The sequence below is a fragment of the Leucoraja erinacea genome, chromosome 17, assembly GCF_028641065.1.
Source record: "Leucoraja erinacea ecotype New England chromosome 17, Leri_hhj_1, whole genome shotgun sequence".
Classification (NCBI taxonomy): Eukaryota; Metazoa; Chordata; class Chondrichthyes; order Rajiformes; family Rajidae; genus Leucoraja; species Leucoraja erinaceus.
The window spans coordinates 37,207,941-37,225,815 of NC_073393.1; the positions used below are offsets into that span (position 1 = coordinate 37,207,941).

At 41.9% G+C, this 17,875-nt stretch overlaps 1 protein-coding gene across 2 annotated transcripts in view; it reads right to left on the reverse strand.

Annotated features, from left to right (window-relative positions):
• Positions 1 to 17,875, reverse strand: part of wwp2 (WW domain containing E3 ubiquitin protein ligase 2) — a 169,442-nt gene that overhangs the window by 129,203 nt on the left and 22,364 nt on the right. For both annotated transcript variants that reach the window (XM_055648966.1, XM_055648965.1), the window contains exons 3-4: positions 5,551 to 5,695; positions 2,454 to 2,575 (exon numbers count right to left, since the gene is read on the reverse strand). In XM_055648966.1, the coding sequence (XP_055504941.1) occupies positions 2,454 to 2,575; positions 5,551 to 5,695 (267 nt within the window). The remainder of the gene's footprint in view (positions 1 to 2,453; positions 2,576 to 5,550; positions 5,696 to 17,875) is intronic.

Genomic DNA, 17,875 nt, shown 5'->3' on the forward strand with positions numbered 1-17,875 from the left:
GTAAGACATCGAACTAGCGAATGGGTGATCAGTGGTCAGCGTGGACTCGTGTGGGCCGAAGGCCCTGCTTCAATATTAAACCTCTGAACTAAACAAGAACGTAAAATGGCTTTTCAGGATCAAGCCATTCAGTTCCTTCTGCTTGCACCCCCATTCAATAAGACTTTGGCTGATCTTCTACCTCGCTGTCACTGTTCTCTAACAATCACATTTCCCTCAATACCATTAGTACCTAAAAATCTTATCAGTCTCCAAATATATACACTGCCATCTCCTGTTGAACTGCTAACTTAGTTAGAAAAGATTCATCACCTACTGAGAAAATTTCTTGTCACTTCGGTCCTGAGTGGCCAACCCCTTATTCTGAGTGTAACTCTGGGATCTCGGATCCCTGCATCTCCCCTGCCAATCCTCCCAAGAATTATTTATGTTTCCATGAGATCACTTCCCAGGGACTTAAACACTCCATTTCTTCCTCGACCGCAGAGCCAGCCAATTTCCGTCTACCAATACTCTCCTCCGCCTGGCAGAGCTGGTCCTTAACCTCAACACCTTCTCCTTCGACTCGTCACACTTCCTCCAAATCCAATGCGTAGCTATGGACACTCGCATGGGCCTCAGCTATGCCTGCCTCTTTGTAGGGTACGTCAAACAATCACTGTTCCAGGCGTACACTGGCCCTATCCCCGAACTCTACTTCCGCTACATTGATGACTGCATTGGTGCTACCTCCTGCATCCATGCAGAACTCAGACTTCATCAACTTCACCACTAATTTCCATCTTGCACTGAAATTTACTTGGACCATCTCCGACACCACCCTACCATTTCTAAATCTCACAGGAAACAGACTATTGACCGACATCTACTAAAACCAACTGACACCCAACGCTATCTTGACAACACTTCTTCCCACCCTGCTTCCTGCAAAGATTCTATCCCCTACTACCAATTCCTCCATCTATGCCGCATCTGCGCCCTGGATGAGGTGTTCCATACCTGGGCATCGGAGATGTCCCCATTCTTTACGAAATGGGGATTCCCCTCTTTCATTATAGATGATGCCCTCTAGCTTTCCACAGTGACTGTTCCCTCCAAAACACCCAGGTCAACTCGTCCCTTCTCAACCAAACCACCCCCTCCCCAGGTACTTTCCCCTGCAACCACAGGAGATGCAACACCTGTCCTTTTACCTCTGCCCTCGACTCCATCCAAGGACCCAAACAGTCTTTCCAGGTGAGGCAGAGATTCACTTGCACCTCCTCAAACCTCATCTACTGTATCCGCTGTTCCAAGGTGTCAACTTCTCTACATCGGCGAGACCAAACACAGGCTCAGCGCTCATTTCGCTGAACACCTCCGCTCAGGCCATCTTAACCTACCTGATCTCCTGGTGGCTCAGCACTTCAACTTCTCCTCCCATTCCCAATCTGACCTTTCTGACCAGGGCCTCCTCCATTGTCAGAGTGCGGCTCAGCGCAAATTGGTGGAACAGCACCTCATATTTTGTTTGGGTAGTTTACACCCCAGCGGTATGAACATTGACTTCTCTAACTTCAGACAGCCCTTACTTTCTCTCTCTCTCTCTCCCCCATCCCCTCCCCCTTCCCAGTTCTCCCACTCGTCTGTCTCCGACTACATTCTATCTTTGTCCCGCCCCTTCCCCTGACATCAGTCTGAAGAAGGGTCTCGACCCGAAAGATCACCCATTCCTTCCCTCCAGAGATGCTGCCTGACCCGCTGAGTTACTCCAGCATTTTGTGTCTACCTTCGATTTAAACCAGCATCTGCAGTTTTTTCTTACACATCAGCTCCCAGTCCTCTAAACGGAAAAGAACAAGCCGTCTGATCAAGGTCTCTCATAGAACAAGCCCGGTATCCCAGGAATCAATCTGTCCGTTAACAGTACAGCCTTATACATTTCTAATTTCTTTCCAAAGAGCTAAATTGTAAAGAAGGAAGACCTGTCAATGCTTCATATAAAAACATGTTAAATCCTGTATCATGTTGTCACAAGACATCAGGCACATTATTTCAGCTGCCAACACAAATATCATTAATGTTCAGATTTCCTCTTCAAGTAACAATCTTATCAAGTAAGTATCAGCAGGTCCTGCACTGTAATTGGGCCTTTGAGGCCTATATAGTCAATGCCAAACTATAGAGCAAACTACATTATTTCAAGTTTTCCAGATATTCAGAAAGCAAAATAAATTCCTAGTTTTCTTCACTGGTTAGTATAAATAAATAGTGCTATGGTCACTCATACCTTTTGTTGAGTGTTTTTTTCCTAAACTCAATAATGAGATCTGGGCAATGTTGGCAGCATTTATTGCCCATTCCTTAAATGTCCTCAAAATGTTCTGCTCACTGCTCACAAACTGCTCACACAATGGTTACATAAATGTAATCACCTTTGTACTCAACAAAAATGTACACAAAGAAAAACTCACACTTTCCATTGTTCTTCTTTAAAATGTCACTGACATCGATCGAAACGTTGCCAAATAGTTCATTATTTAAGGTATGACTATTCCACACTTTCAGCTCCAATTGGCTTTGTGGTGTTACATTCCTGGAATAAAACAAATGTAATTTTGAAAATCTGATGAATTCTAAGCAGATGTGAAAATATAAAAAAACAACAGGAAATTCCAAAATAAGATTTAAAAACCTAATTATATCTTTTAAATTTACTTTCTACCTAGTTTACGATGCAAATTAACGCAAATTACCGAGGGAAACTACTCCAGAATAGATCTCAGCCCCATAATCCACCTTTTTTAATTTGCCATGTAAACATAGGCGTTGTGGTAGAGGGTATTTCCTTCTCCAAAAGTAGGGAAAAAAACACGAGGTCCCGTGAATTCATCTTGATCTATTTCTTGCTATCATATTGCTAAAGGCTCCAACTGAAATATCAACGTTTCTTTTCCTCTTTAAAAAATGCTGGATGAACTACTGTGAATTTTCAGCAAATTTAGTCTCAAATTTCCAACATTTGGATTTTATTTTAAATCATCCTACATGACAGCATCCACATCATCACCCGAATCCAGCTACCACTTATCCACCTTAGAGAATTCCATTTCTTGATCTCTCCCATTGGCAAAAAATACTTGACTATTTGTAGCATAGGTTGTTGTCATTCAACTCTAAAACAATACTCAAGCTCATGCTCTTTCCCCATTGTGGTGTTGCAATTCGTGCTTCAAATATTTTGACACATTTGTTAATACTTTTGGTTGTTTGGATTCAGTATTGGCTTACTCATAGAAGACAGGGTTATGGTGATAGGGTGTTATTCTGCCTGGAGATCTGTGACCAGTGGAGTTTCACAGTTGGCATCTCTGTTGGGACTGCTGTTGTCTGTGATGTGTATATAAATGACTTGGACACAAGTGTACATGAGTTGGTTTAGTAAGTTTGCAAACAACACCAAATTGATGGAGACATGAACAGCGAGGATGGTTGTCAAAGGATGCAGTGGGACATAGATCAGCGACAGAATTGGTAGAGAAAATGCAGATGGCGTTTAATCCAAGCAAGTGTTAGGTGTTGCACGTCAGGAGGTCAAATGCAAGGGGAAATAATTCAATTTACAGCTAGACCTTTAACAATATTGATGTACAGAGGGATCTTGGGCTCCATGTCCACAGCGTTGTGAAAGTGGCAACGCAAAGAGTGGTAAAGGAAGCATATTATATGTTTGAATTCACAGGCTCGGGCATTAAGTTTCAGAGTCAGGATGTCATGTGGCAGCTTTATAGGACTTTGGTTAGGCTGCATTTGGAGTATTGGAGTATGAAGTTCTGGATCACAGGACGGATGCAGAGTTTGAAGAAGACGCAGAAGAGGTGTACCAGAATGCTGTCTGGCTTAGAGGATATTTGCTACATGAAGAGGACAAACTTGGATTGTTTTTTTCTGAAACATTGGAGGCTGAGGGGAGACCTGACTATAAAATTATGAGAGGGCAGACACTTAGAACATTGATCCCACATGGAAATGTATTTTTATGGAAAGTATGGGATGCTTGGAACATGCTGCCAGAGGTGGATATAAAGGCAGATATGATTGGTATTTTAGAGGCTTTCCGATAGGCATATGGATATGCAGGGAATGGAGAAAAATTGATCACACACAGGCAGAGGAGATTAGTATAACATGACATAAGTAACAGCAAAGACACTGTGGGTCGAAGATTCTGTTCCTGTGTCGTACTTTTCTACATTAAAATTGAATCCCTTTAAATTCCTTGCTCCAACAACACAGCAACTCATTTTATACAAAAAATTCCTTTCATAATAATGCTCCAAAATAGCCATGCCTACACTAAACTTAATGGCTGTATGTATAACCTTATGGATGACTTCCAAATCCCTTTGTCACGTGGCAAGGTCAGCCACAGAATGCCTGTGGCTATCTGGAGACAAGGATCGCAGAAGAATCCCACCTTATGTAAAAATCTGTGAGACTTGGCAAGTTTTTAAAACAGAGACATTTGAAAGCTACCAAAAATTGATTTTAGTATTTTTTTTAATGAAAAATTAGTGAAGCACATATTGAAATACCAATAAACAATTAAAAATGATGAATCAAATAAATAAGATTTTATCTTTTTCTTCCTAATCTTCAGAGTGGATATATCCATCCATATAAATTGAGAATCCCAATATAGAAGGATTTGGTAATATCACCACAATTTTATTGGTTAATCTGTTGGGCAATTCCTACACCTTGGTCCTATGTTTTGCAGCTTTTACAAGTCCCTTTGATTATTTCCCCTCACTATATCACCTATCTATCAACTTCTCGAATGGCTCATCACTGTGGCAAACCTGGACTTAACCCATCAGAAATATTTCTGTGAGTTATCTACTCCTCCCTACCCTCTCTGCAACTTAAAATACTTGTTTTCTCATTTCTCCAATCCTGATATAGGATCTTCGACCTGAAATGTTTTTCCTTCCACAGATGCTATCTGCCCTGCTGAATGTTTCTAGCATTTTGTTTTATTTCAGATTTCTGGCACCTACTTTCTAATCCTTTGCTAGGTCTGGCTCGAGTTGGATCACAGATCTCTAATGTGACACGATCGTGCTCCACAAATGTCCAAAGTGGCAAAATCATGCTCCACCAACGGATGTAATGTGGTAGAGATGACAGATGTGCCAGCATTTTTCACTCAGCTCATCCCAGTCTAATGCCGACTGCGCAAATCCAGGACGTATTTACTTGCAAATGGCTGATCACCGAAGCTTTACTTTCAGACTGCCAACCCTCCAGTCAGCACAATTTGACTATCTATTTCTAATCTCGCTCAGATATAAAACCCTAACATATTAAACACTTTAAATGTTTTTTAATGTTCTGAAGAAGGGTCTCGACCCAAAACGTCACCCATTCCTTCGCTCCATAGATGCTGCCTCTCCCGCTGAGTTTCTCCAGCTTTTAGTCTACCTTCGATTTTTCCAGCATCTGCAGTTTTTCCTTAAATATTAAAGACTTTAAATGAACACAGATGAATAAACACGGGAATTTTCTTACAAGGTCAGTGTCTCGTTCCACTGTGGATGGAGGTTTCCATTCCGCTTTCCAGTTTTCTTGGTTTCGTCAGGGAGAGCATCCACTGTCACTTCAATGTAGCAACTAATCCTTGTTGGTTTTGGGACTTTCAATTTGGCTTTTAAAACTGAAACAAAGTTTTTTTTAATGTAAAAAAACATTCAAAATAATTTGAATGAAGAGCAGCCAGACATTTAAAACAGCTTGTATCACCTGCATTCACTTTTGCAACGTTTTCAAAATTATAAACGAAGTATCCAAATTAAAAAATGAAAACCCAGATTCATTACGCATTAGGGCATCTTTACAGATAAAATGTTGTACCAGAATGAGTCATAAAAATAAGTAAATGATTCCAAAGTTGTCAGAAAACATTGGAGATTGCCAGTCTTTGTCAGGCAGGACAAGGCCAGACAAACTAAAGAATTACAATGTTGCACGGCATATTAGCGTAATACGCTATAGTCATGGGATATTAGTTCTCAGTCAGAATTCACACAGTGCATTATGATCTCATTCAGGCAATTATAAACTTCAGTTTTAATTTAGCTCTTAATATATGGTGCATATTTCATGTTGTAGATTATTTTCTGAACTAGAAAGAGCGCATATTTTCAAGAAACCCGAGGTTTTTTCAATTGTACCACCGCGGTGATGCACTCAGCAGCGGCCGACAGCCGATTTCCTGTAACAGTGAGTTGGCAGAGGAAGGAGTATAATCTGAGAATTATTGTCCATCTAGCAGCCAACAACTATGTTCAGAGTGACACTGCTGGATGTCTTCCCGCAATATGTCTTCTGTCTTAGCTATAGGTAGTGCAAAGAAAAATGGCTAGAAGAACAAATTAACAATTGTTCCAATAAACTGAAAAATCCTATATCATTACTACAGAAAGCAAGACTAAATGTAAAAGAAACAAAAAAAAGGAATGGGACAATGGTGCACAGACATTACACAAACAAAGTTAGCCGTTCAACATGAGATCACCATTTTAAAATATATTCTGAGTACAATCCATTCCTCTAGTAACAATTTCACTGTCTGGGGTTTAACAACTTTGAGCTCAGTGGATGCCAAATAAAACAAAAGCTGTCGAAAAACAGAGAAAGGGCGAAAATCTTTTATCAGGAGGAACGTTCATTTTTTTAAAGGGTTGATATCAACTAAATGTTCAAATTCTGTTAAAGCAACCAGTTTCAATCTATTCATTGTCAGATCTTCTTAAGAAACTATGAATCTTTTGCAATGGAAATAATTACTTGCTAACTTTCAAGTCTGACAGATCTTCCTTCATTTTTTATTGCAATAGCGACATCTGGTGTTGCATTGGGAAAAAAAAGATTCCACTGCTAAAAACCAGTGGAACGAAATACAATGCCCGCTGAACTACATTAAAGTCTTTGGTGGTGTATTTTCAGATGTTTCAGATTTGAAATAAGCTATGCTCCTGCTAATTTCATGTGTTTATAGAATTAATAGCAGATGTATAAAGACTTCTCCTTCTCCTTCATTCTTACTTCTACACTTGCTCAAAGAGCTGTACAGGGCCCTTCCTATTTCTCTTCTATTTGCAGACCCTTGACAACGTCAAAAACAAACACCAAGTTTCATGCGAATGCTACATTTGCCAACTCCACCACACCACCTCTTCTGTAAACACCTTCACATCTGATTTGTTATGCAACTTCATCCTGTACTAAGTAAAGAGAAGATTCTCAGTTAAATATTAAGAGAAACAAAGCAATTGCCACGGGCATCCTGGATTGATTTTGTCCCCGAACCACAAGCTCCTCAATTTTTTCCCATTGTAGGAAGACAGACACAATTTTAATGACACATTTAATTCTAAGTTGAACTGCACCTTAACTGTTACTAAATCCCATCTTGTCTGTGCTCGCTGATCAAGTCGTGCAAAAATCACTGCATCCAACATATAATTCTCCGACATTCTGCTTGATCCCACCACCAGTCACATCTTCCCATCCCCACCTCTTTCCATTTTTCTTAGAGATTCTCTCTCTGCTTCTGCTTACTTTGCTCATCCTTCCCTAGGTACTTTACCCTGCAACTGCGGGAGATGTGTACCTGTCCTTACACCTCCCCCTTCAAATCCATCATGGGACCTCAGCAGCCCTTTCCAGGTGTGACAGAGGTTCACATCCACATTAGGTGCTCCCGATGTGGTCCCCTTTACAACAGCGAGACCAAGTGTAGACTATGCGACCGTTTCGCTGGACACTTGTACTTGGTCTGGAAAAGCCTGCTGAATCTCCTGGTTACTAACCATTTTGCTCCTTTTCCCATTCCCATACCGACCTTTATGTCATGTGCCTTCTCCATTGCCGCTCTGAGGCCACAGGCAAACCGGAGGAACAGCAGCATATAATCTGCATAAGTAGTTTACAACCCAACAATATGAACATGGATTCCTCCAGTTTTAGTTAACAACCCACTCCCCCCAGCCACCCCTTTTCCCTCCTCTCTTCCCTGTGCCACACCAGTATGCACACCCATTTCTCCCACTATCCTGACCCCATTTCTCCTTCCCTCCCCATCTCCTTCAATCTGTATCCCTTCCTCTTTCCCTTCCACTCCTTTTATATCCTTATCTTACACCCTTGGTCTTATGTTCATCTCCGGCCTTTGTCCACCCTTCTGCCAATAAAATCCCCTCTCACCTGCATTAACCCATCAGTTAATTAACCAGTAGCCAGGCTTTGTCCCACCCCCACTTCTTTTCTCAGTTTTCTCCCCCCTCAATTCCCTTTGTCTGAAGAAGGGTCCCGACCCAAAACATTGCCTATCCATATCTTCCAGAGATGCCGCTTGACCTGCTGGGGTAATCCAATATTTAGCATCTTTCTTTAATAAACCAGCATCTGCCGTTCCTCGTGTCTGCTAATGGAAGCAAGCGACATTGCAAACATGCCCTGTGAGAAGGGGTGACAGTGGAGCAGATTGTGCAATCCAATCCAATCCAATTAATACAATCCAAAAAAGATCAAACGCATCTATCTCAAGAACCGCCATAATTCTGATTTCAGGTTAAAATTAACATTCAACCCAACCTAAGGCAAAGGTCCACCCAGACCCCTCCGGCTGCCTGCCTGACTTGTGGTTGCCAGCCTTTGATTCGTTGCTACGCCGAAACCAGACGCAGAATCGCCAAGATTTTTTCCATTTTGGTAGAGATTTCACTTTTCTTTCTAAGTATCCACTTCTGATTACATTTCGTCATGTTTATGTACACATTTTTTAAATCAAATCCTCCCCCCCCCAAAGACTGGATAGACTCGGCTTGTACTCGCTAGAATTTAGAAGATTGAGGGGGGATCTTATAGAAACTTACAACATTTTTAAGGGGTTGGACAGGCTAGATGCAGGAAGATTGTTCCCGATGTTGGGGAAGTCCCGAACAAGGGGTCACAGTTTAAGGATAAGGGGGAAATCTTTTAGAACCGAGATGAGAAAAACATTTTTTTCATACACAGTGGTGAATCTGTGGAATTTTCTGCCACAGAAGGTAGTTGAGGCCACAGTTCATTGGATATATTTAAGTGGGAGTTAGATGTGGCCCTTGTCGCTAAAGGGATCAGGGGGAAGGGAGAGAAGGCAGGTACAGGATATTGAGTTGGATGATCAGCCATGATCATATTGAATGGTGGTGCAGGCTCGAAGGGCCAAATTGCCTACTCCTGCACCCAATTTATATGTTTCTGTGTTTCCCTCTCCTCACCCATCTCCCCCTTCCCCCATCCCTCCCCCACCCCCTCACTCTCTCCCCACCCCCTTCCCTCTCTCCCCCCCCGCCCCCTTCCCCTCTGTCCCTTCCACCACTCCCCCTACCCCCCCCACCCTTCCACCCTCCCCCCTCCTTCCATCCCTCCCCCACTCTTTCCCACTATCCCTCCCCACCTCTCCTCCCCCTCCCTCCTCTTCCCCCTCCCCACACATTCTCTCCCTCCTCTCCCCTACCCCCCCCTCCCCCTCCCCCTCCACATTCTCCCTCCCCTCTCTCTCCTCCCCCCCCCCACCCTCTCCTCTCCTCCCCCCTCCCATCCCCCCCCCCCTTCCCTCTCCTCCACCCTTCAACCCATCTCCCTCCCATCCCCAACGGGGTCTGCACTTGGTCTCCCTTCCTATATTAAAAGTCACTGGCTGCCGCCCCCCCCCCCCCCGCCCGCAACCGCCGTTGGGGAAACAGACCCAACTTTCTGCACTTGGTCTAGTTATATATTAAAAGTCCGTGGCTGCCGCGTGCCGTCCGCCGACCGTCCGGCTTCCTTTCTGCCTTTTGATTCGTTCCATCGTGTGATGTCACAATGCCCAAAGACATTCTTGCCATAGAGGGCTGCCTTTCTGCATTTTGATTCGTTCCATCGTGTGATGTCACAATGCCCAATGCTCGCATATGTCCAATTGGAATGGATCCATTTACATATGCCTTTGCACCAGCCCCAGCCCCTGGTGAACGTTCCATCGTGTGATGTCACAATGCTCAATGCCCAAATACATTCTTGCCATAGAGGGAGTACAGAGAAGGTTAACCAGACTGATTCCTGGGATGTCAGGACTTTCATATGAAGAAAGACTGGATAGACTCGGTTTGTACTCGTTAGAATTTAGAAGATTGAGGGGGGGGGTCTTATAGAATCTTATGTTTCTATGTTTCCCTCTCCTCACCCCTCTCCCACTTGCACCCATCCCTCTCTACCCCACCCTCCTTCACTCTCTACCCCACTCCCTTCTCTCTCCCCCCGCCCCCCTTCCCCTCTGTCCCTCTTCCACCACTCCCCCTACCTCCCCACTCTTCCACTTCTCTCCCCCCTTCCCCCTCCACTCTCCCTCCCCACTCTTTCCCCTCTCTACCCCCCTCCCCCTCCTCCTCCCCTCCCCCACATCTCTCTCCCCCACCCCCTCTCTCTCCCCCTACCCCCGCTCTCCTTTCCCTCCCAAATCTGTCCCGTTTCCTCCTCCTCCTCTCCCCTCCCTCCCCTCTTCTCACCCCCACCTGTGTGTTTGGGGGGTGGTTAATGTGAGTGTGATGCCTCAGCCTCAGCTCCCCCCCCCCCCCCCCCCCCAAACGCCGTTGGGGAAAAAGACCCAACGGGTCTGCACTTGGTCTAGTATAATTATAAAAGTTAAATAGAATACAGCTATGTCAAAAGATAAAACAAAATATTGGTCATTATAAACTGCAGCCCAGAAAATGTCAGATTGCTGAATTATATAACCTCAACTAAGCCTGAATTTCCACCAAAATATAACCACTGCTTACAATTTGACATTAATTTTCCACTTTTCTCTAAAATCAGCCTATTAATTCCAGAAGCACTGAAGTCTCTCACAACGTCATTTGCTGACTGTCGTTACAATTTTGGACAAGTAGATTGAATGTGGACCACGGGGTCAGTAAAGAAGATTGATCCTGCCTCCATGACAAACATCTGCATAATCTCAGCTGAGATCACTAAACAGCAATTGGAAAATAGCCAATTCCATTTTTCTAATGGTAGAATGGCAAATCCCCACCACTTGTTAGGGTAACATGAATCATGTTTCACTTTTGGACACTATATATGGGTTTATTATTTGCTGACGATGACGTTCACAGGGAGAAAGGGTTTTGAATCTTTAAATCCCCAATGCGTACAGAATCTTAAATTAGGCCACATTTATTAACTTTTAAAATAATAATTTCATAGTATTTTTCGGAAACAACTACTTATACTCTATTATAAGTTTTGGTGTTAAGACGTGGAAATTGTTTCCTCCATTGACCACATTGTAGCATAACAGGATTCCATGGTTTGATCTATAATTGCACCACATATTGCAAAGAAAACCAACGTGCCATATTTCAAGCTAGAATTAAATAAATATTTGATACTAATGCAGGCAGAGCCAATGTAAGACTTTTTTTGGATTTTAAAAAATAATAATTTCCTTTAAGACTGGCAAGAATCAGGAACACCATGTTTCTAAAAATTGTTCACAGTAATAGTTTTAATAATAGTGCAGCCTGGAGAATAACAGCCTGGACAATTTTTGGACATCTTCAACTGCTCATTACTGAGCTCTGACGTTCCCACCTGCATTAAAAGGGCATTAATAATACCAGTGTCCAAGAAGAGCAAGTGATGTGCCTTAATGACTACTGACCGGTGGCACTAACGTCCATGGTGATTAAGTGCTTTGAGAGGTTGGTTATGGCACATATTAACTCCTACATCAACGAGAACATGGACCCACTACAATTTGCCTACCACCATAGAGGATGCAATCTCACTGGCTTTCCACTTCTGCACTGGACCACTTGGGCAATAAAAATACATATATCAGGCTGTTCATAGACTTCGTAGCTCAGCATTCAACACCATCATCCCCTCCAAAGATAGACACAAAATGCTGGAGTAACTCAGCGGGACAGGCATCTCTGGATAAAAGGAATGGGTGACATTTTGGGTCAAGACCCTTTGACCCTAAACATCACCCATTCCTTCTATTCAGAGATGCTGCCTGGCCCGCTGAATTACTCCAGCATTTTGTGTCTATCTTCAGTGTAAACCAGGATCTACAGTTCCTTCCTACACACATTATCCCCTTCAAATGGGCTACCAAGCTCACAGAACTTGGTCTCTGCGCATCCCTCTGCAACTGGATCCTCGACTTCCTCATCACCAGACCACAAATCTGCAGCAACACTACTTCCTTGATAACCATCAGCACAGAAGCACTTAAGGCTGGTTCTCAGCACCCTGTTCTACTCACTCTATACTCACGACTGTGCAGCCAGACACAGTGCGAGCTTTATCTTCAAATTTGCCAACAACGCCACTGTTCTGGATGAATTATAGATAAAAATGAGTCAAATGTTCGGAGGGAGATCGACTGACTAACCAGATATCTCTGAAAATCTGTCCTGGACGCAGCACACTGATGCAATCATAAATCAAAAAGAAAGCCCATCTACTTCCTTAGAAGACTGAAGAGATTTGGTATGTCAATGAATATATTCTCTTAAACTTCTACGTGTACAGAAGAGAGCATATTGACTGGTTGCATCACGACCTCTGCATTAGCGAGTACAGACTACTTTGCTGAGTGCAACTGTTTCCTTGCCTCTAATGACTATCCCACAATTTGATTAATCATGTTTGTTGTGACTGTCTACATAATAAATTATTAGCACCTGCTTGATCTACACTATGAGTGTCAATGTGTAACACTGTTTTATTCACGGATAAACAAAATGCAGAGAAATATAATTTACTTTAAAATTCCTAATGTTTTTTTCTGCCTTGACTGTGATAAGGAAAGTTTCATTTTAAACATTGTTTTCTATGGACGAGTAGCAACCAATTCACATAACCATTTTCAAACACTATTTTAGAATTAGCACAGTATAACACAGTAGGTCTTTTGCCCAGAGTAGGAGAATCGAGAGCCAGAGAACATAGTTTTAATGTGAAGGGTGGAAAAGATTTAATAGGAACCCGAGGGGTAACTTTTTTTTTTACACAAATGGTGGTGGGTGTGTGGAACGAGCTGCTGAAGGAGGTAGTTGAGGCAGGTACTATCGCAACTTTTAAGAAACATTTAGACTGTTACATGGATAGGATAGGTTAAGAGGGATATGGGCCAAACACAGGCAGGTGGGACTAGTGGAAATGGGGCATGTTAGTCAAATGGGTAAATTGAGCCGTAGGGCCTGTTTCCACGCTGTACGACTCTCATTTGAAGATCCTTACCAAACACACCAACCAAACATATTATGGTATCAATAGATGAGATTTGGCAATATTTTTCATGGTCAGCAACCCCAAGTCAAGAATTTACAATGAATTTTGCATCCCTTACACAAAATTGTTTAGCACCAAACTGCAACATTTGGAGAAAGGTAGTACAGTTGTAAAGAGTATTGATGAAAATAAAGGTGCATGAGATTTGCAGGCAAACTCAACCCAAAACTGGCACGGTAGCAGAAACCAGAGGGTATTGATTGATAACGATGAATGAATGCTATGAATCAAGTGCTGGAAGGTCACAAACTAACCCACCTGGCATTCCCATTAGCTACCATCTACCCCATCTACAAAAGCGCCTGCAGATTCTAAACTGGCCATATTACCCAACTCAAAACCTACAACACCCAAATTGAAGTTTGTCATCCTCAAACTATCTAAGAAAAAGGTGGGAGGTAGGATTAGGCAGTATGGGCTGAATGTCTTCCAATGTTGTAGGTTCTCTGGAATCCAGTATTCTGGAGATAAAGGTATTCACAAATATCCACACCCAGGTGGTACAAGAGCATGAATGAAGAGAATGTGCTGAAAATAACTTAATAATCAGTTACATTCATAAAACTTTACAGCTATATCAAAATCAGAACATTTCATAATTTATATAGTCAATTCTCTAACAGCATGAATAACAAACATACAAAAAAGTCGACCCTCATGCCATCTTCAGAATAGGACTACTCCAAAAAACTGGCAGCTAATATTCCCCCGTGTCTTACAGAATGTTAAATTAAACAGTTGGGACCACAATAAAACTCTCTTCGTTTCTGTTGGCATCACGAGTGCATTCCACCAAACAACCTCATTAAATTAAATTTTACCACAATATCATTTTTTTTTTTCCTGTGCTTATATCACTCATCTAACCTCTTAACCACTATTGAAGGTTTGAAGTTAATTATACCCTCTAGCAGGAACATGACAAAAAAAACATGGGCAACAGATGGAAAAGGGAATGACAATTTTAAAAGAATTATCAGAGATAATTATCAGAGAAATAAAATTGAGTTTCATCAGAAGCCACAAGAAATTTGATTGTTATCTCAATTTATGAATCTTATGTCAAATAAAAGTGTTACAAGCATAAAATGACAATGTTAACTTTAAATATACAAGATTTCTTCTTGAGACAATGGGATCTGGTTGAATATATCCAGGCACTTTGTCTATGTGTATGAAGGAAATGCAGATGCTGGTTTACACTGAAGACAGACACAAAAAGCTGGAGTAACTCAGCAGGTCAGACAGCATGTGTGGGAAAGAACTGCTGGTTTAAATCGATGGTGGACACAAAATGCTGGAGGAACTCTGCAGGACAGACAGCATCTCTGGAGAAAGGGAACAGGTAGCGTTTCGGGTCAAGACCCTGCTTCAGACTTTGTCAATGTAACACGTTAACCATTTACATCACTAATTCAGGAATTGGAAATCAATGGATATAAATATAACCCTGCTGTAAATGACCTTGCCACTTCTTTAGCAAAAGTAACAGCTGGAGAAACTCAGTGAGTCAGGCAGCATCTGTGGAGGAAATGAACAAATGCTTCAGGTCAGGACCCTGCCTTATGCTGATGGGAGTTGAGAGAGATAGCTGGGATGAGGCAATGAGAGGAAGGGGCAGGCAAGGACTTAACCAGTAAGGAGGGTGTGAATGGCAGATGAGTCAAGGGGGGGGGGGGGGGGGGGGGGGGGGGGTAGAAGGGTGGAGATAGCAACCAAGGCTTGAGGTGATGTGATGAAGGCAAAAAGGCACACATGGAATCCGAGAAGGTGGGTAGTGAAATACAGAGCCAGAGAGAGGAATGATGGGTGATGGAAGAAAAAGGGGGTGGGTGATGAGCACCCCAGGTAGAGAAAGCAAAGGGAACACAGTCGCATGCATAGGGAGATTGGAAAGAAAGGTGTTCACGGGGACGTTGAGGTTACCTGAAATGGGAAAATTCAATGTACATGTCATTGGGCTGGAGGCTACCCAAGCGGAATACAAGGTGTTGTTCTTCCGGTTTGCTTGTGTCCTCATTCTAGCAGTGGAGGAGGCCAAGGACAGAAAGATTGGTGTGGGAATGTAAAGGAGAATTAAAAAGACTGACAACCAAGAGCTCCAGGTCCCTGACAAACAGAGCTCAAGTGGTCAGCAGAGCAATTCTTAGTCTACACAGTCTCACCGATGTAAAGAGACCACATCAAGTGCCAAATCGAATAATTGAGGTTGGAGAAGATGCATGTAAACTATCTCACCTGTGGGGGGTGGGGGGGGTAATAAGAAGGGTTTCGCAAACCAAGGATTCAGAGAGGATCATATTACTTATTTCCACACAGAATAAGGTCCTTTAGTAAATTCCAGACCTCCACAACCTAATCCGTCTAACAATACTTTAAATGAATGCCCACAAGTTTTGATCACTCAGCCAAATGAATTGGGACCTCTCCATTTAATCCACCTCAGCTCCTCATAGATTTAAGCACAATTTAATTTTTCCACCTATCACTTTTGTTCGAAAGGAAACATCCTAGATGATCCAATGTTTCCTCATAGCTACAATTTTCTAGTCCTAACAATTTCTTCGCTCATCAACTTTGCACCCTCTCTAGTGTGATCACATCATTCCCGTAAAGTATGACATACATTACTCATGCTGTGATCCAACTGTCTGGCACAATCTCATTGTTCTTATATTCTTTGCTCGGTAAATTAAGAAAAAACAACCCCTATGTTTTTTTCTCCTTATCCTGTCACCTTTAATGTTTATCATATTATCCTATACTCAGATGCATTATCACATACTATTCTAAATTAAACTCCACCCGTAATTTGTCCTTCCAACTGACTGAACCATCTATTTTTGTCGTCTAAAGCTTTCCAACTCATTGTCAACCGCATAACCAATTCCTGTATCAATTGCTGACTTCTTCATCATATCGCTCCTGGTAATATAGATTTTCAGGTTTTTGACTATTCTGCCAAGTTGTCCTTAATCAAAGGACTTGCTAAATTCTACACAATTACATTGAACATATTGCTCCCATCAATGTTTGTTGTTAGCTCATCAAACATATTAGAAAGTTAATATCCCTTGACCTCCCTTAACAGATCTATGCTCTTGGTCTTAATTAATCAGCACTTTTCTAAATGAAGTTTTAAAGATCACTCAGAAGTGATTCCAATAATATGCTCAACATTCATGTTAATTGACATTTAATCACAGGTTATTTCTTCCTCCCTTTGTTCAACATGAAAGTCTTCCAAATCTCTAGCAGGTAGCTTGAAATATTGTAATCAGTCTCCACAACATCTTCCTTCTTGTAATAGCCTGGAATCTGATGCTTTTGTAACAGCCCTGATGCTTTATCCTGTTTCAAAGAAGCTGAATCCCTTTTCTTCTCCTGCTGTATATCCCACCCAATATTCCATTTTTGTTCTCCTCAACCTGAAAAACAGATTATTCCCTTTTTTTGAAGACACCTGCAAAATATACATTCAGTATTTCACCCTCATCTTCATCCTCTGCATAGATTACACTCATAAACCCTGGTTTTAGTTATCTCAGTGTTCTTTGTGTTCTTAGAACATATAATTGGATTTCTGTTTTACTTGGCAATATTTTTTTCCACACTTTCTAGGTCTGCTGCTGTGGTAAACTCTGTGCCTTACATAGTTCCCCAATCCTTCCCACCCCTACCCCCGTTATCTTTCACTCTATGCACAAGTGCGTCAATATCCAACCTTTTCTCTTTGTGGGAATTGATTTATCCTGAATTTCATTGATTTACCAGCCGTTTCCAGGGCACTTTTGTCAAATTACTTTGCAGTCTAGTAAAATTGGCCTGAGCCCAGCTTAGAACTTTTACTTCTATTTCCTTCTGTCCTTTTTTTCATATCTAAATTAATGTAATGACAACAGAAATGGCCCCCGCCCCCCCCGGGACACTCCTTCGTCCTCCCCAGTTCCATTCCCTTAAACAATTATATTCCAGAAAATATTATGGAAATCCTTACAATTACGATCCCAGTCCTTTTGCAATATTTTGCCATCCTCAACAAATGGTATGGAGATCTAAAGTAACCTTGGGCCATTCTTTGGAAAGTGAACCAAAATGTCACACACGTGACCAGATGGCATCACATAAAGTAATATATTAAGAAATTATTGTAAGAGATTAATCTTCTTCATTGTTATTTTCCTACCTACAGAACTATAATGCATGTCTACTAAAGATAGGATCATTCTGGCTTTTTAAAATTCACAGAGTTTATAAGATAAAACTGAGCTATGAAAAAAATGCTTCCGTGTTAGGTCACACACGTGACCAGTCATATTTCACCTCTGACCCTAAACAAGCATTGTCAGCATATTATAAAATTTTCACTTGATAAACTTCAAAAAAAATATGGGTCATATATACAGTACAAAACAATATACCTGTAATGCTTTCAGAATTAGAAGAGATGTATTCCACAACTTTTCATATTTTTTGGTCACACAAGTGACTAAGAATGGGGGCA